The sequence below is a fragment of the Cydia splendana genome, chromosome Z (assembly GCF_910591565.1).
Source record: "Cydia splendana chromosome Z, ilCydSple1.2, whole genome shotgun sequence".
Classification (NCBI taxonomy): domain Eukaryota; kingdom Metazoa; phylum Arthropoda; class Insecta; order Lepidoptera; family Tortricidae; genus Cydia; species Cydia splendana.
Window position 1 is genome coordinate 42,233,854 of NC_085987.1, and position 23,458 is coordinate 42,257,311.

A 23,458-nucleotide genomic window follows, 5' to 3' on the forward strand; every position below is an offset into this window, starting at 1 on the left:
TGCAGGAGACTTCTTTATGTATATGGAAATACTGTTTAATACGTAAATTAAAAGCTTTTTTAATTCATAACAATACTTAACTATATCGAGTCAACTGACAAAAGACATGTAAACACCATTGCTAAGCAACTACCAATAAATCATCAAACCAAACAAGTATAGTTGAATCATCGAGAGCGTGGAATTGCATATGTAGTAGTATTGTTTGTTTACAGGCATTCTATATTTGAATTTTCTATTTTCTTGTACTATCAGCATACAACCACTACAAATGCAATTCCATCTTCTCGATAATTCAACTATAGGTATGTAAAGATTCTAAAGGAGGTCAACATATCATCTTCACAGAAACTGAGGAAGAAATGCATAACATCTTATCTAAAGTGTTCGAAAAGGCAAGGGAATGTAATGTTCGATTCATCAAAAAGAAGTTTCAATACATGATTAGACAAGTTAAATACTTAGGGCAAATATTTGAAAATGGTACAGTCCGACCCGATGACGACACGATTAAGGCTTTAACAATTTTTGACAGACCCAATGACAAGTCTGACTTACAAAGACTTTTAGGTCTAATTAACTATTTACGACCATATATTCCCAATCTGGCTTCGCTTACTAGCCCATTGAGAGATCTACTAAAGAAAAACACGATATTTGACTGGCAAAAAATTCATACTGATGCCTTTGAGCGAATTAAAGACTATCTTATCGACGAATCCTGTTCTGCAGACTTTTGATCCCAGTAAAGAGACCGTGATTCAGACTGACTCGAGCAAGACAGGCATAGGTTGTGTACTTTTGCAGGATAATAAACCCGTTTATTATGCCTCAAAATCCTTAACAGAGACTGAAATAAATTATGGTCAGATAGAGAAAGTATTTCTTGCTGTATTATACACTTGTAAGAAGTTTCACTCATTTATTTATGGCCAAAAAGTTATTATGTTGACAGATCATTTACCGTTGATTTCCATAATGAAAAAAGACTTACATGACATTCCGTCAACTCGCCTGCAGAGAATAAAATTAAAATTAAGTAAATACGACTTAACCATGAAGCATGTTCCAGGTACACAAATGCACATAGCAGATGCATTAAGTCGAGCCTGCTCCACGGCTAGTCAAGACTGTGATAGTGATCTCAATGTAGTAATTCACAGTGTTAACGTTTCAGATGCAATACTATCTCAATTGAAACAAGAAATAAAAGTAGATCCTGTAGCATCAAAATTAATTGATTTCTTCAAAAAAGGATGGTCAACTTCCGTATCCAAGGTACCGACTGAACTGAAATTCTATTACGACATCCGTAAAACCATTTGCTGTGAGGATGACTTGATATTTATCGACCATAGGCTTTACGTTCCAACATCTCTACAAAGACTAATACTGACAAAACTGCACGAGTGTCATTTCGGCATGTCGAAGACCAAAGCTCGAGTGCAAACATTATTCTACTGGAAGAATATGTTTTCTGATATAGACAATTTCATTTCTGGCTGTAGTGTGTGCCTTAAACATTCTAATAACAACATGAAAGAACCAATGATTATGAGAGAATTACCAGAACTGCCTTTTCAGCATAATTCTGTGGACATTTTGCAATGATTATTTTACTTTATTCGACCACTACTCAAAGTGGATCGAGTTACACTAACTCAATAGTAAAACAGCTGAGGCAACCATTTCTGTCTTGAAGTGTATATTTTCAACAGATGGCATACCAGAAGTTATATACTCCGATAACATGCCATTTAACTCATTAGCATTCCGGGATTTTAGCGTCGAATGGGGTTTTAAACCGGTGTTTTCTAGTCCTCACTATCACCAGAGCAATGGAGCTGCAGAAAGGGCAGTGCAGACGTGTAAAGGGTTTCTAAAGAAATCTGCTGAAACGAAAACTGATATTGAGTTGTTCTTGTTAGAATATAGAAATACCCCAATTACCTGTCTTAACTGTTCCCCTTCTGAGCATTCAATAGACTCTGTAGAACCAAACTTCCAATAAATAAAGCTTTATTAAAACCAAAACTACATAATGATATACAACATAAATTACTGTATAATTGTAATAAAAATAAATCATACTACGATCAACACACAAAACCTAGAAGTGACATTTTAGAGGAAGGGCAAAAGATAGTATATAAATAAAATGAAAATAGTAGTATTTGGAAACCAGGTACGGTTTACAAAATCACCAACAATCCACGATCTGTAACAATAAAATACTGTTATGGAAACTTAAAAACTAGGAACTCGTGGTTCATCAAAGTCGACAAAAGTAGAGAGCCTGTCCAACCGCATGTACAGTCGGCTTGGTCTCAGATCGCTGTCCAGCAGTCACCTGCTACTAACTTGAATCCAGCTGCAACTCCTGAGTCTGAGATGGAGTCGACGAGTGCTACTGAGGCACCTGCTCTTCCAATGCCTCTCAGAAGATCTAACAGAGATGTTAGACCTCCTAGGCATCTCAACGATTATGTGTGTACTATTTAATTCTTTAACCTTTATATTTTATTATTTTACTTTATGTTGAAAAGGGAGATGTAGAGTATGTTTAGTTTGTCTTTGACTTTTATGTTTTTGTGTCTATGATTGAACAGAAGAATAAATTATTATTAAACCAAACTAGATATGGTTGATGTTTATTTAAAATCTTAACATTACAGATTTAATCTCCATAGCTCTTCATCACCATCATCATCATATCAGCCGAAAGACGTCCAGTGCTGGACATAGGCCTCCCCCAGGGATCTCCACAACGACCGGTCTTGCGCCGCTCTCATCCATCGGCTCCCTGCGACCTTAACCAGATCGTCGGACCATCTTGTTGTGGGTCTTTTCCTACTGCGTTTTCCGGTTCGCGGTCGCCACTCAAGAACCTTTCTGCCCCATCAGCCATCGGTCTTACGGACAATGTGTCCCGCCCACTGCCATTTTAATCTGGCCACTCTCTGAGCTATGTGAGCAACCTTGGTTTTCTTCCGGATCTCCTTATTCCTCATTCGATGTCGCAGAGAAACTCCGAGCATAGCTCGCTTCACATGATAGCCCTTTGAGTGATTTTGAGCTATTTATGAGACCCATTGGGAGCGACCTTGTCTCCGTTCTGTAAGTCATCAACTCATCACTGGCAACACACACTGGTAGAAAACCTTGGTCTTAAGACACTGCAGTATTTTGGACAAGAAGATGTTACGTAGCTTCCCGTTAACGCTGCCCATCCGAGTTGGATTCGTCGAGCGACCGCTTTTTGAAAGTTGGAATTACCAAACTGGATTACTTGTCCTAGTCTTACTTGTCGGATGACTATATATATACGATATACTTCTAAGTCATTCACAATTTCAAGAGTAGAATCTCCAACTTTCAAGGGAGTGGGTACAACACCAGAGTACGACATAATTTGTGTCTTCTCCATGTTAATTTTAAGACCCACTTGTTGTGAGATTCTACTGAGGAAGTTGAGCATTCTACCAAGGTCTTCCAGAGTCTCAGCCATGACTACAATATCGTCGCCAAATCGGAGGTTGGTGATGTACTCGCCATTGAACTTGATGCCGAGCCCATCACAGTCTAGAAGCTTGAAGACGTCTTTCAAAGCGGCAGTGAACAATTTGGGAGACATGGCACCTGCCTGTCGCACACCCCTAGTCGAATAGCCTTCGTGTCCCGGACCTGGAGACGGACTGACATAGTGGCATTCTCATACAGACACCGTAGTACTTCGATACACCGATAGTCAATTTGGCACCTCTGGAGAGACTGTAGCACCGACCAAGTTTCAATCGAATCGAAAGCCTTCTCATAGTCCACAAACGCTAAGCACAGTGGCAGGTGATAACTCTTCGGTCTCCTGTATATGTGTAGTCTATGGTGCTGCAGTCGGGTAAAAATACGTTTCCAGTAACAAAATAGTATAAAGTAGTATTTTTACCCGACTGCATCTGAAGGAGGGTAATGTTTTGCGAGCGTGGTATGTATATGTCTATTTATTTGACACGCCCTACAGCCCAAACGGCTGGACGGTTTTTGACGTATACGACACTATACGTAAAGCAATTGTGAGTCAGGTGCACTTTGCTCGTAGTCCTGCTGAAGACTACGAGCAAAGTGCACCTGACTCACAATGAATGTGTACTTTCATCACCTGGCACTACTTTTCCCCCAAATAAAACGCCTGGCATTGTTATATTTGAATTAAATACACAATTAGCAATTATATCACACCAAACTCAGAGCTCTATAAATTGCACACCTTCAATTGATTTTACAACCCCTTTGTTGCCCATCCACTCGTACCCACCGCTGTCAGGCGCCCGGATTAATTAATAATGATAGTATTGGCACACTAACTAGAGGGATTTCATTGCTCTATAAATTGCATACCTGGTTCCGAGCTAGCTCTCCGGCTATAATTTTAGCAGTCCAATACACATGTAGGTATTATATATCTAAATACATTTTAAAGACTTAGCTTTTATTTTATGTAAGATTCAACCATTAAATAAATAAAAATCGATCAAAATACCTTGAACAGAGCGCGTATTTTAGGGGTGATTTTTATTATGAGTTTTTTTTAAATATTACCTATATAAAATTATGAAAAAGTGAGACAGTAAATTACGTTGCATCATCGTAGACCTTTTCGTCTATAGCAGACGATTTATGGTGTAACACCGGAGAAACACCGTTTTTGGTGGCTGAATAAACCGATGCGAGACCGACATGGTCTACCACAGGTCTGACAAGAGAAGTTTGCGGATACCGGGACTGAGACACCTTGTCGTCGTCTTTGCCTCTTGTCAGCGAGTGTGGCGAACCAGGTCTCATCACAAAACTTGCGACCCTCCACAACACGTTTGCGCCATTCCGTCCGCTGCTCTGCGAGCCTCTCCCAGTCTCGGTGGTCGATATGGAAGGCAATCATGTCCCTCTTTGCGCAATCTTTAAAGCGAAGCAATGACGTTGAATTAAATAGTAAGTAATGTATCATAAAATAGGCTTTTAAACCATGTATGTATGTGAATAATAAGGGAAATGTACCTATAAAATATTTATCAGTAAAAACCTTTGTGACAGAATTTATGAACCGACTAAGTATGATGATTTCGGTGGCAATCTTAGATTGTGAAATTGTAAGACGCTGGCATGTAAGAAAACACAATAAAATTAGATTAGTGAGTAAATTTTAGAAGGACCTTGGGTTATAGAAAGAAAGGTGGGTTGGTTATCGATCATCGATCGGTATCGATCGGTCAGTGAGTTTATTTGACAAAATGACAAATATTAAAATGTCAAATATTAAAATGTCTATATTTCCGCGCTCATATAACCCGGCAACCTTCAAATCAAGAGTGAACAGGCACCTTCTGGGCGAGCTCGCTCCATCGTAGGCCACGACTACGCCTCGGCTAGTCTGTGGCCATGAGTAAGCCCATTTATAATAAAAAAATGAATAAATTTATAGTGTCTGGTCAAAGGACCCAGTAGTGCTGTTACATGTAGTTACATCTCTCATTTCTCGCAACGTTGATCAGTGATCACCTCGTATAGCAATGAGCGCCTGCAAGGTTTTGCATAGTAAAGAAAGCGTATAAAACGTTGCTATTCGATTTAAGCAGGCGTTTGCATTCGTACTAAATATAAATAAGTACAAAAAAAAACTACTTTTAATAAAGTAAGGTAAGACATATATTTTATTCTGCAAATATATAACTCCATAAATAGAGATTTGACAAAATCACAAGCCTCAAATGTTCCAATTTGTAAACAATTTCAATAAAAAAATATTTAGGAATAGGAATGTAATTTTTGATCAAATATCTAATATTACAATAAACGGAAATAAGTAATCGGGTCCGTATTTTGGAAATCACGAGGAATACATCCGTACAGATATTCACTTGCATTTCGTTTTTCAGCAATTAAAAAAAATCGTTCGACGACTCGCTGCACTTAAGAAGTTATGCGCCTGTTCTTCTCACTGTATATCTTTGACTTCTGCGGACTTCTGCCTTCTTCTAACATAGTGATGATACGTGTACATTCGTCTTGTGTTAGCGACATAATAGTATTTCAATAATGACGATAAAAGACAACAATGACTGCCTTTTATCATTGTGCTTTGACAGATTGAAACAAAAGTGAGAAAACAAGCAAAAGTAAAACAAGCTTAATTTGAATTTGTTACCTAATTCGACTTTTTTTAATTCAAACTTTTTCCACTTATCACTTGAAGGTTGAATTTGTTTCAGTATCCCCAATGAAAAAAATCTAATGTGTTTAGGTCCGGGGTACGCGGCGGCCACGCCACTGGTCCCAATCGGCTGATCTATCTGGGAATTTCTGTGTGAGGTGGTCACACGTGAGGTGGTCACACAGATGGTGGTCACGGACATCGCGAGCGTAGTGTTCTGGGCAGCCATCTTGCTGTGGTTCCAGCTCCAAGAAGATGGATCGTCCGACCAGTGGCATGGCCTAACGTTCCCCGGACCTTAATCCCCTTAATTTTTTTTTATTGGGGATACTTAAAAGATAAATTTTACTCCAAGCCAATAACGTCCCAAGAGGAACTACGGCGGCATATTCGAGGCACCACAAAACATATCCGAAATTTATTTAAGAAAATTAACTTGTTACAAGACGGTGCCAAGCGTGCAAGCCGGGGTAAAACAATTCGAGCACCTATTGTGAAATAAAATTATTTTAATAAATTGATTAAACTTCAACCTGCAGTATTTTATTTTCTTTGAACCTTTATCAACTCAATGATATCCTTAAAAAGGGAGATAACCATTTTCCATCCCATTCTTTTAGGTATTCGGCAAATACTGAATAGGCATTTTTTTTATTTCTGTATCCAGAATTAGATATCTTAACATAAATCGTTATTTCTACTAAGTAGCAACGGATTGCTGATTTCCTAGTTTTAACTTATTTTTTATGAGGCTTTTGAAACATTATAATAATTCCTATTTTATTACTGGAAGGTACCTGTGTCATACCATTTTTGAGTCTGCATAACATGCTCAATAGCTTGACGTTATTCGCTCATTACTTTTCTAGTAATTTTTTTCAGGACAGATGGTCAAAGTCGAAATTAATGTCTCGCTGTGAATTTAATTCAAGATTAAACCAGTACATTTTTTGCATTTTACATTATTATCGATAAAATATCTATTCTGTTTTCTTAATTAACTATTCATGATGGCGTACACATAAAAAAAAATCCTTCGAGACCTTTTCGAGTGCACACTGGCACTAACAATGTTAAAAAAGGTCAAAATTCATGAAAAACCTTAATTTGGCAATAACTCGAAAACCGTGCGACTTTTACTGGGGTCATGTTAAGTTGGTTTGAGTCCTCTTGGCCTGGTCTACCTCCAGTGTCACTGTGACGTGTCACTTATGGGACATCCTGTATATTAGTTTGAAAATATTAAGGAGTGTATTTGTTCAGTACTTGGCCTGCCTACACTAGTACTCTGTACTACACACAGTAATCTGATGTTTTTGATAAAATAAAGCAGTTGTAGGCATCTAGAGCCATGTATAATTTGAAAAATAAGCCAAAAATATCGCTGTGCAAAGTGACAGACAGAAGGTGGACAGTTTTTTTAACATCAAACCTAGAAATAAAGTAAAAAAAAAAACTATAAAATATACTTACCTACAAAAACCAAACCAAGTAGGTAGGGTAAGCTGGCGGCTTAGCACGGTCGCGTTTTTATCCCTTGTCACTATGCCTGTCACGTTCTAACAAGTATGTAAGTGCGAAAGGGACGCGCATAGTGATAGTCGATAAAAATGGACCCGTGCTGAGCCCGCTGGTATAGCAGTCCGCGGGCGATAAGAGTCCGCATTTTTAAAGGCTTTAGGTATCAGAGTTTGTGACAAAAAAATATCGAAAGAAGTGCTAAACTGGAGAAGCTAGGTAAGTTTCAAGTTACCATTGCAATTTCTGAATTATTCATAACATTTTAAAAATATTCAAACACTGAACACATTTGATCTAGTAAAAAGTTTGTTATTGCATTCGTATGTTTGCTTACTAGGTTCACGAATCGATGCGCAATAATTTCGCAAATCATCACTGGATGTCAGTAACAGTCTTGTAAATTTAAAATGTGTAGGTGGATAAGAAGCCGCAGTAGGCAGGTGTGAAAGAGTACTCGCGAATGCTTGTACATCCATAGTAAGTTTAATGACCAATACGACCATACATCGCACTCCAGTACGGTTACCATCAGTTTGTCACTGACGTAAACGCCGTCGAGAACGTAATTTACTTTCTATACATCCCGTTTGCACTAATATGCGAGTGCGAGCGAGATGTATAGAAAGTAAATTACGTTCTCGACGGCGTTTATGTCAGTGACAAACTGATGGTAACCGTACAGGAGGCATTTTGCGAGCACATCAGTTACTAAGGTTTACAAAAAATATATTTTAATTTACGAGTAGACGTTCTTAGTGTAAATGGTTACAGGAGGTCTTTGGAGTTTTATTAAAATACTGGAAGGCACTTCTCGATTATTACCACATTATTTATTATTAAATTTACAAACATAAATACATGACTTTTCGGTACGACAAATTGGAAGTAGAGTGATTGAAGTTCTCAAGTTTGACTTACCTATATCAATATTCAAACTTGAGCTTCTACAGCGTGTATTTTTAATATTACCTCAAATTTTAACCAGACGTAGGCGTTAGTGCTATGAACCCATATTGCAAGAAAAAAAATCATTACCTATTTTTTTCCTTAATAAAATAATTCAGCACGCAACGTATCACTTATGTATCACTACTTTACCTTACTGGCGTGACGTCACAACTGTCACAAGTGACAACTTTTAACTGCTGTCAATAATAGCCGACATTGAGTTTGGTATAAGTTTGTAAACGTACCCTACGATCTGGAAATCGCTGCCTGTATAAAGCTATGGCTCACCGCCCACTTCATCCAGTTTCGCCATAAATTAAAATCATTTCGGCTAGTTCCTGACAACTAAATATTGATGTTCTTGGCATTGTGTGCGGAAGTTATCGACACCGATTAACGAGACAATTTACGTCAAAACAAATTATTTTCTGTTTTGTAATTTAACTTAATAGCATAATATTTTACCAGCCAGTAAACTATAATGCGTAGTCTGCCTGAGTTTGCTGAAATTAGTTATCATTAGGTTGGTAGTTTGTATTAATACCTTAAAATTAATTTTGAATGAAGTGAATTGAATACTCCTTGAACAAACTTTCTATTCAAGTAGGCACTTAGATATTTCTGTGGTAGGTATCGGCTTGAAGTGTGTCATTGGCGTTATCTTGTCAACCGATTGTTGATTATTTACTATCTTCCTTACAGTGTTTAGTAATTTAAAATAATGCTAATTTAATAGTAGAATCATTGGTTTGATAACAAGTTCAGAAGGATACAAAAAATGTAGTAGTATGAGATGAAACTTTATGTGATTTGTTCGTTGCAAGACAATTGTTTTGTAATAAAATGGTAAGTATTGTTTTCGAATAAGAATTATTTGCCTTTAATTTGGCTAGTTAATATTATTAACATTTATTTTAAACGCAATAATGATTCTGTTTTGGCTGCCAAGTAGTCTCATGTAGGAAATACGTAACGATAATAACTAATCAATACTATAGTTCGTTTTTTTAGCATTAGATAGAACTTGAAAGAAGGTAAGCGATCTTGACATGTCTTTTAATTGAAAAACGCTTTTTAAAAATCAGTAACTATTACTTATGAAAGCAGAAGAATATAAATGATCGTATTAGAATCATAATTGTTACATATTTGCCGTAACTTATTCTTAAAATGTGTTTTTAAATTAAAAGACACATCAAGATTGTTGACCATATTTCTAATGCTAAAAAAACGAACTATAGACCCTTTTCTTCCATGTCTCAAAAAAGTGTACGCAATACATAGCTGCTCGATAATTACGCTTTAGTGGTTAAGACTAACTTAAAATTACCTTGCAATATCGGTTAATGGTGCTAAAATCTACGTTTGGTTACGGTTTGAGCTAATATTAAAAATACACGCTGTATATTTAAAATTTACTTGTCAAGCCAGTGTCGATTGCACATACAACCTCTTCACACCAACACTTAGTATTTGTAACTTTCTTAGAATTTACCCTTTTCATTTCATCATCATTCATCATTTCAGCCTATATACGTCCCACTGCTGAGCACAGGCCTCCTCTCATGCGCGAGAGGGCTTAGGCTATATATTTACCCTTTTATCATAAGGTAAAATCGTAACATCAAAATTTAATTTATTTTTAGTATTTTATGCAACCGTTGCTTAAGAGGGGTCAAAAAAGGCGAGTGGCGTGAGTAACAATTTGAGGCGAAGCCGAAAATTGTTAATAAAGACGCCACGAGTATTTTTTTGACTCAGTTAAACAACGTTTTACATATTATACATATACTTCTTTGTTATTTGCCTTACATAATGCATATTAACCTCTTTGTAGCGATATTCACCGGCAAATTAACAAAATGAAAATGTATAGCTGAAGAAAGATGTGAAGATAGACAGTGTTTTAACACAAAGCTCGGTGGCACGAGAAGTGCACAAATTATACATATATTGGCAACTTTGTCTGCGTCAAACGTGTTAATTTCATTATTCCTATTGTGTTATTCCTATACGAATTCATAAACCACGGCATGTGTAAGAGGTAAGTAGTGTCATAAGGTGCAAAATTTGGTATCGGATGAATTCACTTAGCACAGATGTATACGTAAAGCTAAGCTAATTGAGCCCGGTAGCCATCATCCGCCACCCCCTGGCAGGTAGGCAGGGGGGGCAGTCAAAGTAATTTGTAATGGATTTAAGTATTCAACTCCTTTTTAACCCCGTTAGAGGATGAATTTTTAAAAACGCTGAAATTACTTTTCTTGTATTCTAATAATATGCGCATATAAAAAGTTTCGAGCCCCACACTCGAAAAAAATTTTGAACTCCATACAAATTTTCAACCCCTATTTCGCCACCTTAGGGGATGAATTTTCAAAAACGCTGAAATTAGTTATTTTGTATTTCAATAATATATCTTTTATCGAAGTTTGAAATTCCTAGCTTAAAATAAAACAATAGCCCCATACAAAGTTTCATTCCCTTTTTAACCCCCTTAGGGGTTGAATTTTTCAAAATCGCTTCTTATCTCTTGTAAGTGTAACCTGGTGTGCAAATTTCATCTTTCTAGCATTTTTAGTTTCGGCTGATAATAGTAATAGTTGAATAAAAAAAATGGCACGCCGATTTTGATTTCTTCGTTAATAATTTTATTTTTTCTATTCAACTGTACATTAAATGTCTCAAAAATGAATTCCTCATGGCCGATTTATCTGGAAATGATACCAAACTCGAGGTGGTAAGTAAATAGAAGCCGATATGATTTTTTAACGCGGCGGCGTGTAGCTTTGGATGCCCCCCTGCCTCCCCACCAGGGGGTGGCGGATGGCTACCGGGCTGGATTGGCTTAGCTTTACGTAAACTACATCTGTGCCAAGTGAATTCATCCGATACCAAAATTTGCACGTCCCATACATTGGGTGACAAGTGACACTACTTCCCTCACTAAGAGTTCGCAAATCTCCTTTTGTGGTTTTTTGTTTCGTTTTCGACAGTATTTAGAAGAATTTGGTTGTAACTCATAATTTAATTAGAATAATAGATGGCCTCTCAAATAAAACAAGAACTGATTCTTAAAATGTATTTGTTTATTTTTTATAACACTTTGAACAGTTTGAACCTTAAGTGCGTCTTCCTCCACCAGTTTACCTTACAAAGGGAATACCCCTTCTAACAAGTCGGACTGCGGCATGGACTCCATGACACTGGCGGCGTTACCTGTCTGTATCGCAAGAGAAATACGTTGAGAGAGGTACGCGCCAGCCCTGGGTGTCCCCTGTGGTGTCAACCAGCCACGGCGACAGTGCTCCCATGAATATTTTCATGGCGGCTGACCAGGGACCCAGTCTCAACCGCGAGCGCTGCAAACTCATAGTCGTTGAGCAACGCCGAGTATATTGACATGCGCTTGAGTACTTGGGCCTGGTCAGCCGCAGCGCCGGCCTGAATGCGGGTCCCCTGAATGTGGGACTGTCTGTGCTAAGGTGTCGAAACATGTTGCGTCCCACATTAGGACCCTTCCTAATTTCCACGGCGCCAACGTTGCTCCGTCGAAACGCTTGCCGTCGTCCCTCGCCATGCCTACGGGTTCTAAAACCGCAGGCACAGACACGGTGGCAAGCGCGCGACGGACCAAATTGTTAATAAGTGCTGTGGTGGAATACTCGGCCGGCGCTTCTTGAACATGAGAGGCTGTGGCGGCCCAACTGGTCCACATTCTTGCAGCAGACGCACGTATGAGGAACACATATTCTGGACCCAAGCCTCAAGCATATTGCTATCCTTAAGCTACTTGGATCCAGAACAGTGCCGAACTGTCTAGATGGGAAAGCTTTAAACCAGTGGCCCGGCTCGGGGGCCGAAACTGCCAGAATGCGCGCACGTTCAGAATCGTCCGGGTTACTACTGTAGGAATATTCAACAATTTATTGCGTAGGTTTTTGGTGTTTCGTGGGATTCTTTCCCGATCGTCTGTTGGTAGTAGAAAAAACAACCTCTAATTTCAGCGCTGGGATAAAGGTATCTTACTGCACTTATTTGAGTTCAGGAGCTGTTAAAATTGTAACCCGTATCGCTGTCGACACAAACTCTGCTCGTCGCCTAAGGTTATCTTTTAGCCTGCCAAGAGCAAAATGATTCAGTTTTACAGTTTCGAATGCTGCAACAACTCGCTGACGGAGTATTTCGATAGTGTTGGCCTCTTGTTCGTAGACCAATCTTTTAATTTCACCGAATCACCGCCCTTTAAATGTAATAAGGAGTGGCGCCTCTTTTTGCATATTTGGCAAGACGTGGTGTTTTTGCAGTGATTTACCAAATGATTGCTACCTAGACAATTAAAACATAACCTTTGAGTTCGGACAAAGTTATGCTTGTTGTCAAGATGACTGTTAATAAATTCCTTACAACTCCTAAAGTGGTGATCTTGTTTGCATAAAGCACAAATTTGAGCGACGTGTAACATGTTAATCGGGTTTGGTTTATTTATTTGATTACTGTGATAACCGAACTTTATTAGACTCCTTATTCATTGAAATGTTTTTTTATTTGGCAACAAACCCTTTGAATATCCTCCAGTTATTTTCAATGAGATTAAATTGGGTTACCGAGGTGCCGTATGTCCGTATTGACTTAAAAAAATATCAATTTGGTATTTCAAAAATGAAATGTCTATTCGAACACTTCACTCACACGTGTGAGCTACAGGGGCTTTAGTACATACTATAGTTACATTAATTTTAGGCCTACTAATATGCAATCCTGCGCGTAAGTGACTTTGGGACCGAAGCAACTCCAAGTGAATGACACATATACCTACATATATGTAATTATATTCGTTACTACTTGTAATGTGAATTCGCTCTTTTATCTTGTTTGGTTGATGAAAGTAAGAAAACAGACCTGTTTTACATTGTATTTTTTTTTATAAAATCGGCAGCTTTCGATCTATTTATTTTTATTACATAAATGCTTAAATATTAAAACAATTCGTTATTTATATAGTAGGTACCGAAGCGCACATCAAACGACGACAGCAATTCTCGGGAAGTTATTTAATCCGCTATATGATATGACAAAGGGGTAAATTGTAGGTATTCAAACAAACTACACCAGAAATATTATGTATTATGTAATAGTCCGGTATAGTTGAATTATCGAGAAGATGGAATTGCATTTGTAGTGGTTGTATGCTGATAGTACAAGAAAATAGAAAATTCAAATATAGAATGCCTGTAAACAAACAATACTACTACATATGCAATTCCACGCTCTCGATGATTCAACTATACTATCCGCTAGAGTCGGACCAAGAAAAATCTGCAGCGGATTTGATAGCCCACGCAGTGCGTTATTTCGTGTTAATCGACATAATTTCATAGAAGTTTGACGTTTAAAATAACACTTGCACTGCGTGGGCTATCAAATCTGCTGCAGACTTTTCTTGGTCTGACTCTAGGTACTAGTTATAGATAACTAGACTAGTAGTACACTTAGCTACCAGTGTATGAGTACTACTAGTAGTAGTAGCTACTCTACTAGTAGTAGTACTCATACACTGGTCTAGGGTTGCCAACTTTTTTTTGGTGGAATATAGTATTTTCCAGAATAAGGCATCAAAAATATAGTACTTTTCAAAAAATTATAGTATTTTAGCGTACTATATATTTTTCCAAAAGTATATAGTACAGAGAGCCAAAATATAGTACAATACTATATAATATAGTACGGTTGGCAACCCTACTGGTAGCTAAGCTACGACTAATAACTAATAACTAGTAATCTAGTTTCGAGAAATAGGCACAGATTAATAAATAGTTACTACGTAACAGATACTTCATTCCCAAAGAAAAGCGAAAATACCTACGCTATAATAGCCTACAAAACCTTAATAATAATACCTGCTGCTCAGGACAAGAAGAAATGTACCATAAGTACGCGCACAAAGAGTCGAGACTGTGTTGCCCGCCGTGCGAGTCACGTGCTAACGCGTCATCGTAAGAATGCGCTAGGGTTGTAGGCATCTACCTATGATGATTATTGTAATAAAACGAATGTTGCGGATCAACCATATTTTTTATTAGTCAATCAAATATGTTTTAGTTTTATATAATGATTTATAATTTTTTCCCTTCTCGGAATTCTCTGTTATTAAATTTTATAGTTGTAAATATCCTAAATCGCGTAAATAATTTTAATAAATACTCAGGAGCAAAGCAACGGAAAATCAACGGTTTTTAAAATTTGTAATACGGTGCTACCAGGCCGGTTAATTATTACGACGTCTAAATTATTTAAAAATACTTTTTCTAACCCTTCAATATAATTATTAAACGTTTCAGGTGGGACCTTTAGCCCGCCATAAAAAGATGAATCTTTATTATAGGCTTTTTCCTTTGTTTTTTGACTTTTACACCCATTTACTGCACAATAATTACGTGGTTTCGGCATTTCGAAGCGTAAGCGCGGGAAACGTGCGGTGCGAGCGTTCAGGCGGGCGTTCGGCGGCCCTCTGTCGGTTGTATCGTCGACGATACGACGAGCGGTAGGCATATAGCGCGTGGCCTTGAGCGTGTGACGGAGGCCTGAAATAGGGCCCATATATCACTCGAACAATACCTGTGATTGTCATTCTTCCAGTTTTCATTCACTTTTGCGTACTCCGTGTTCTTTGGTCTTAAACAAGCGATGCTCTTTTGGTTTACACGTTAATTCACCCGGGCAGGCCGCTCGATCCCGCTCGCGCTCTGGTCGGCGTCCCCTCCCTGGCGGAGGCTTACCTGAGCGCTGCGCGTGAGCCTCTCTTGAGATGCCTAGATTAAGCAGGTAACAGACGCGTCAAAAGTATTACAAGATCACAGAATGAAACATAGGTTTTTGAATTTAGATAATTTAAGTGAGTGCATAGTAGTAGTGTAGTAGTAGTGCATAGTGTAGTAGAGTAGTGGTATTATTAATGGTAGGGGAGCAGAAGAGAGGATTTTTGTGTTTACTCGAGCGCGTCAGATTAAGATATGAATGATATCTTGCTACCCCATGTAGTCTACCTTTACCCCTTTTAGCCATGTATGTTGAGCCCTTGGTTGGTGGGGGGTTGGTGGGGGGTTCAACAAATTGTTAAGCAGATTGTGGATTTGGTCATATTAGTCCAAATTAACGCTATAATTGTGCTATTACTAAATCTGATAATTATTTGCACGCATTTCCTTAATCTGACGGTTACAATGTAAAAATTAAGCGTCAAACTTGTGTTCGTCAGATTAAGAAAATGCCTACAAATAAGTTTTATATTAAGTTATAGAAAAAATATAGCATTAACGTGGACAAAAACGACGAAACCCACAAACTGCTTAACGATTTTTAAACCCTCCACCATCCTCCAAAAATTAAAAAAAAAATTAGACGCTTTCCGGCTCGTTGGAAAAAAAAAACTTTATATAACTTTTTTTTCTTCTTATAGGTCTGTATGACGCTCGAGTAAATCCCGATTTAGCATCGTGGGCTCCCCTACTATAAAATAACGTCATTTATGCTATTAGGTATGTGATTAATTACTGTTTGCAATTGTTTTACAACGTTGAGATAAACTGCGCTACTAAGTAGGTATTAGAGAAAACTGTGGTTGAGTGCTCCGAAATAATAGAACAGAAAAATGAGTAATGCTTGACCAGGAATATAAGATCAGGCGCCATGGTGAGGAATTTCACTGGAACTATTTTTTTCATACTATACTGAACTGGCACCCTATACATTAGAATTGATTAGAATAACAGCGCCCTCTTGGCAATGATCATAGACAGTATTTTGCTGGTCAGGCTTTAAGTACCTACCTATTATAAAAAATAAAACAATATTAACCATACTTACTTACATAATAAACATAGGTAGTAAGAATTTTTATGTTTATTTTATCATAGAGTTTTTAGGAGTATAAGTACCTAATTACCCAAATTACAAATATTTAAGCTATTTAAGTCATAATTCTGAGGTAATCAGAAATAATAGTGCCAAGTTATATTGGTAGGAGAGTTAAATTTTTAGGTAAGTAATCATTTTGTCACTCTTCATAATATTTAAGGTCATCAAGCAATCTATATATTTTGAACTTTCTTCCAACGATCCTGTGCTAGAAGTTTTATATGTGTAGGCAGTATGTGACAGTGTCGCATCTGGCGCTACAACTCATGCGGCGCGCGCGCAAGTAGCGTCATTAAAGCTACGCCACCGTGCGGGGCGCGCGTGTACCGCGATGACTGTGCCTGTATAGCATGCCTGTGTGCTTGTGCCTGTGCCTGTGACAATGACTGTGTGTGCGTTTACTGTGCTGCTGGGGACGCTGCTTCTCTCCGGTTGCACCGCTGAATTCCAGGAGAGAGGTTTGACCAATGTTTTCATTTACCTACTCTTAAATGTTAGTGTTAAGTTCAAGCCTGTTGCGAAGAGGCTGTTGAAAATAGTCACGATTAGTAAAGTCAATCCATATACCGATTAAGAAGTTTTATTCATTAAGGTATTCGAAGAATTCACCGTTATCAGAGTTGTAAAACTGGTTAATTGGCATGGTTGTCGTTTTTTCGTATATTCGTACCTATCAACATCTTGACTGTGTTACTACAACAACTTAAGTTAAAAAAAATACGAACGCCCCAAATGCTCTCAAGAATACTTTTTTCTTACCTTACTTCTCTTCCCATTTCACAATATTCAGACAAGACCAATAGGTAAACTCATTGTTTAAAAAAAAAGTATAGGCTTTACAGCATTCCAAAGAAAACTACATATATATAATTTCAGCAACAATCGGGTGAAAAGCTTCAAGAACTACATCAAAGTTCATTTGACTCAATTCTTGAACCTTTTCTATCAATTTTATTTTTGACAGCTTACAAAACAATTGCACTGCTTTCATTCTGCCTATGTTCTACCTTCTGCTTTTGAAGGAACTCACCATGTCGATGGGATGACACAGATGGACAGTCCGACACCAAGATGACCTTATAATTTCAACACAGGACACTAGATAAAAATTAACATTACTTAGATCTGGTCTGGATACACCCAATAATTTAAAACAATTGTTAAGCCATTCAAGATCTCAGCTAATTCGGTTGTCCAATGTAAAGAAAACCTTAATTGGTTTAGCGATTATAAACTATAATTGTTCTTCTTCGTTTTTCAATCTACATCAGCGAATTCTCCGTTTAAGCACCTAATACAAGCTGACCTGTCCTGTGCCTTTGCTGAGCTCAGGGCGTTCAAGCGTATCTGGCGAATAAGTGTCACTTCATATGATGACTTGTTGTTACTTATCTCAAGATTACCGTTATACAGCGCAGACCTAACACTTAACTCACATGGTTGATGAGATATTATTATATTATGTAGTAGTGCGGTGGTTTCCTACTAGGCTTTTTTTGTTTGGGCCTAAAGTCTTATTAAAGTTTAAATTATATAACTCAATTTATAACATATCAGCCGTACACACACACGCCTCGTAATCAGCCATATTTAACGACAAACAGTAACTTAAACGGAAAGCATGGCAAAGGCTACCTTGTCAATCTTCCATATAATGTATTTATGAATAAGCCAAAACCGTGCGTCGTCTGTCGTCTCAATCTCTACCTCTCGCTCGTACACTTTCCGTAAAGAAAAAATAAACAATATAGCTTGGGCATTGTATTATGGTTGATTCATAAGAGTGAGGTTGGTACCAGTCTGTCAGTATTTAAAAAAGACATTCAGCGCCAGCTTTTGTACCTAATGTTAAAGAAATAGGTAGCTTTTGAAAATATAATATTTTAAACTTTCGCGTCGAAACCTGAGCTAAACCTGTAAACCTGTAAACCTGGCGTAAACCTGTGTCGAAACGTCGGTAAATCAAGGTAATTGAATAAAATTCGCGTTAGACCCGTCTATAAATGTGAGTTAACTTTTGAAAATGATTGATTTCTTCCCCCCTCAATTAATCGACAGAAATATGCGATGCCTAATGTCTATGGAAAATTAAATAAAACTTAATGAAGATACATTATTCATGTAAAATCCAGTTCTTATATACTTACATCTTTGAGAGATTTATAGCATCGTTACGTTTGAAATGAGCCGTAAAGTCGGAATTAATTGTGTTTTTATTATATAACATATAACGGTTGTTTTCATTTGCTACTTGAAGGCTGCTTACTTACCGACAAAATATTCTAGAAATTTTTTGAGATGCTTCAACAGCGAACACATGATGCAAACATGTCATTCTGCCGCATAAGTGCGTTCTTTACGTTTCTTGTTTTGACAGTTGACTTTTGCTACATATACACATGGACTTAAATATATTTAATAGAAGCACTTGGCACAACCGTGGTAGTGGTGGAAACGGAATTTTAACAAGTCTCGTTTTGTATAGGTACCTAATCCTAAAAATATAAAGTTGTCTATGTATAGGGATAGGGAGTATACATAAGAAAACAAATCAACAGAAACAGAAGGCACCACGCAAGTAATACTTATGGAGCTTACTTAGGCGCCTATAAACTACACTATTTAATATTTGGTTTAATATAAAAACATTCATAGTTACACAAAACTCATACTTACCTTCTATTGTCACGATTTTACCTGATAAGCCTTGTCGACTCGTATAAATATTTTCACACTTTATTTGTGCTGTGTGAATTACTGTCCAAGGATTATTATTACAAAACGGCTCCAAAATGTAGGTACTACAATGGCGGTCCCACGAGTACTGCATGTTCACGCTGTTGCACCTTACCGCGTTGTGATAAGGCGGGACATTTGTACATATCTTTGTACCTATCGTGTTGATTACTTGACGCAATTAACGTGTCGTGCTATGTACCTTGCGTTTGAATCGATCTGATGCAAAACGACGTATGTCCAACCGATTTTTGCCTATAGGTCATTGTCCCTAGAACAGATCTCACAAAAGAGAAGAAAGACGGTGACGACCAAAGTGGCCAAAAAAAAGTTTAAGCAATTACTAATTTTGAAATTACTTTAGGTGCTGTAATCCCAGTAACTAAACCTTTTTTGTGTTCCTTTATACATATCTGAATACATCCTTATATATCTGCATATGTGTAACAAAAATGTGTTACGATTTAGGTATTAGGCCCTTTTATACTGGCTCTACTTAAAACCTTAATCTTAACTTATCTAACTGGCTCATACTTCTTATGGCTCCTCTTCACGTTGGGCCAACGCCAACGCCAACGAGGGACGCAGCCATGCGGTAGAATGAGATAGCAATATCACGTGCTCCCTCTAACGCATAAATGCGTCCCTCGTTGGCGTTGGCGTTGGCCCAACGTGAAGAGGAGCCTTTATCTAACTGGCTCAATACAGGCATCGTCAGTTGAAGATCGCTTACCAAGACCAATCTGAGCAAATGTTATTGGGTTTAGTTAGGTAAGGTAAGGTCAATGTGGGGAAGACCGTCTATACTTGCCGCAATGCCAACTGGCGACTGATATCATAATGCTATCTCCTTTACCCTTGTTAAGACCAACCAAGAGTGAAAGAGATGACATTATGACCTGACTCGCCACTCGTAGGTCGTAGGAGGTAGGTAGAGCAGAAGGAGCGAAGTTCTTAAAATATAATTCTTTGTTAATGCCATGTAGTCGTTCTTAAATTAACATTTCATTTTTCGAAAAAATATTAAGTACTTTATTTTATTTTAAGTAAAGCATGCTAGATTACTAACTTAGTAATTATGAGTGAGACTTTGTATATGAAAGTTAATAGGTACAAGTTATTAACTTAAAAGGAGGACTCGACACATATAAGTTGAATTATCGAGAAGATGGAATTGCATTTGTAGTGATAGTACAAGAAAATAGAAAATTCAAATATAGAATGCCTGTAAACAAACAATACTACTACATATGCAATTCCACGCTCTCGATGATTCAACTAGTTAAATGAATAAATAATTTTGATTTGTGATTTTTTTTTAAGTTTTTTTTTTACCGCTAATGATGTAGTGATTATATCGCAGTTATTTGAATCTTTAATATAATTTGCTTGCTATGACCCCATTTGTTCAAAAGTTTTCCTTCTTAAATTGCCACACAAAAACTTTTGTTACTAAGCTATTCATTCAATCTGTATTCTTCATTTAATAATGGATCTATTTTTAAGACTTGGTGACCGCAAAATATTTTTGAAATGTAGAAAACATTCCATGGAACAAACCGCAAACAACGATTAACAAAGTGACACACTCCTGTTACTCCTAGAAATACTAAACAATGACGTCATGTAAAAATATAAACAAGGGCTTGTAAAGTTCAGTAGGTCGAGTATTGTTTACATTTGTGACCGTCTTTGTAATAAATGTTTTTCCTTATTTTACTGTAATATATAAATTTACGTTATGCGTAAAAGATGTGCCACTTGCGTCTATTCGTTTTCACAATCTTTGTCTATAAGTAATCAATAATAAGTGTATTTGTGATGATCATAGACTGAAATTACCTCATACAGAGCGACAGATGCTTACAAAATACCTAAACAAGTAGTTACGTCAGATCACAATTATGTAGGGTCGAAATATTAGTTTCGAATTGCATCCGAAGTGTTTCAGAGACTCAGGATGTATTGCTTTTTCTCACAGCGGGTGCATCCACTTACGCTCAATGGCACTCGGGGCGGGTATTGTCGTTGCTTGCCGAGCGCATTCAATCCCAACGCCTCAGTAGATCCAGTTAAGAGCCAACAGGAGTGGTCATTCCTCCATACAAACGTAGTCCTCGTTTTCCTCCGTGGTTTTTGAAGCTAGAGCAATGATTTTTTCAACACAGATTAATATTGTCAATATCTGTGTCGGACCGTTTTGCTTTTTTTGATATTTTTGTTTTTTAAGGCGCTAGAGCCCTTCAAAAACGGCCAAAATGGCCTAATAGACTATGCCGCAATGAGAGGCGTGGTATTCAAAACTGATATCAATTAGCCAAAAAAGCAAAACGGTCCGACACAGATAATTTCATAATCATTTAGATTTCCAAATTTGGTTACGATTGGTTAAGTTTTGGGGGAGGAAAAAGAGGACTACGAAACCTCGATTTTTGTCATTTTTACGCAGGATTTTTCGCCTCAGCTGCAGTTGTCCCTATCGCACTAATTTTAGGGGCGGAGTCAAGTTTCTAAATACGTACACAGCCAGAAAAGTGATGGGCAATAGTCGACATTTAATGTCGATAATCTAGTGATGTAAGAAGTTATCGATAAACCGTCTTGTGTGAAAATATCTAGATCCTAAGATACAAGGGGTTTTGGGTTGAGAGTAGGGAACACATTTTTGTAGTTATGATATACAATCTATTATGAACTTTTTGATTCTAATATTTCAAATTAGAAATCAAAATCAAAAATATTTTATTGCATGGTTAAAATGGGTTAACAAAATTTTTAGGTACCTACAGGCACGCTTCGTAATTGTCGAGCAATTTAGGGTCCTAGCTGAATTGGTTGTTCCATACTTACTCGTGCTCTATGGAATGTCCAATTTAGCTAGAACCCTAAATGGCTCAACAATCACGGAGCGTGACAGTACTAATGATTCATGTTCTGTATATCCTGCCCTACAATGGCGTTAATATTTGGTTGTCATGTCTATACTTCGTTTTTAAGCATTATTGAAAAAAAATAATAGTAAATACTAATATTAACCACTAAGTACATAACTATTACAAAATAAGCTAAATAATTATACGATTGCATGCTTAAAAAAGACACGTCACCTTCACTCTAATGCTAAACAAACGAAGAATAAGAACTAACAGCGATAAGACCGCCTGTTGCTACCTTTATCTACATTGTAAATCGGTTTTAGGGTTCCGTACCCAAAGGGTAAAACACGGGACCCTATTACTAAGATTCCGCTGTCCGTCCGTCCGTCTGTCACCAGGCTGTATCTCACGAACCGTGATAGCTAGACAGTTGAAATTTTCGCAGATGATTTATTTCTGTTGCCGCTATAACAACAAATACTAAAAACAGGATAAAATAAAAATTTTAGTGGGGCCTCCCATACAACAAACGTGATTTTTGACCGAAGTTAAGCAACGTCGGGCGGGGTCAGTACTTGGATGGGTGACCGTTTTTATAAATAATGGTACGGAACCCTTCGTGTGCGAGTCCGACTTGCACTTCGCCGGTTTTTTTTTAAATTTGTTTTTATGTTTGTGGTGTAATAAAGAATATTTTAGAGTCAGACCAAGAAAAGTCTACAGCAATTTTGATAGCACACGCAGTGCAAGTGTTATTTATATGTCATAATTTCATAGAAGCGACGTTTGAAATAATACTTGCACTGCGTGTTCTATCAAAATCGCTATAGATTTTTCTTGGCCTAACTCTACTTTAAATTACAAAGTAAGGCCTAAATTATAAAATAAGGCCCATCAATGTTTTTTTTTTGTGTTTATTAAACTTGATATTTTGTCTATAGTATTAGCGGACATGGCCTCAAAATTTAAACCCGCTTAAGAATCGGGCCTTATTTCGTGCATTATATACAATACTACCCATTTTTGTGTAGTCATTATTTATACTATAGAAGCATTGTTTGAGTAGCCAATTATTTAAACAGTATTTTTTTAAAGGGCAACGGTGGCAATATTTTAAGGTCTGGATAATAAGATACAGATCTTAATAAGGATATCAATGTAAGTGAATGTTACCATGACTACCAAACAAACAAATGTGATAGAATTTGCCAGCTGGCATTGTAACATTCAGACAGTTACCTATGTACCTAATCTG

At 37.4% G+C, this 23,458-nt stretch overlaps 1 protein-coding gene and 1 long non-coding RNA gene across 2 annotated transcripts in view; both read left to right on the plus strand.

The window, feature by feature from the left end:
- The first annotated feature begins 505 nt into the window (after window positions 1–505).
- LOC134804600 (uncharacterized) lies at window positions 506–6,211 on the plus strand. Its single transcript, XR_010146153.1, has 2 exons — window positions 506–1,278; window positions 5,931–6,211. It is a non-coding gene; the product is annotated as an uncharacterized LOC134804600 (long non-coding RNA).
- A 10,698-nt stretch (window positions 6,212–16,909) lies between these two features.
- LOC134804038 (epidermal growth factor receptor) overlaps window positions 16,910–23,458 on the plus strand; it is a 157,712-nt gene continuing 151,163 nt past the window's right edge. The window contains exon 1 of the mRNA XM_063776916.1: window positions 16,910–17,049. Coding sequence (XP_063632986.1) covers window positions 16,974–17,049 — 76 coding nt within the window. The 5' untranslated portion in view covers window positions 16,910–16,973. The remainder of the gene's footprint in view (window positions 17,050–23,458) is intronic.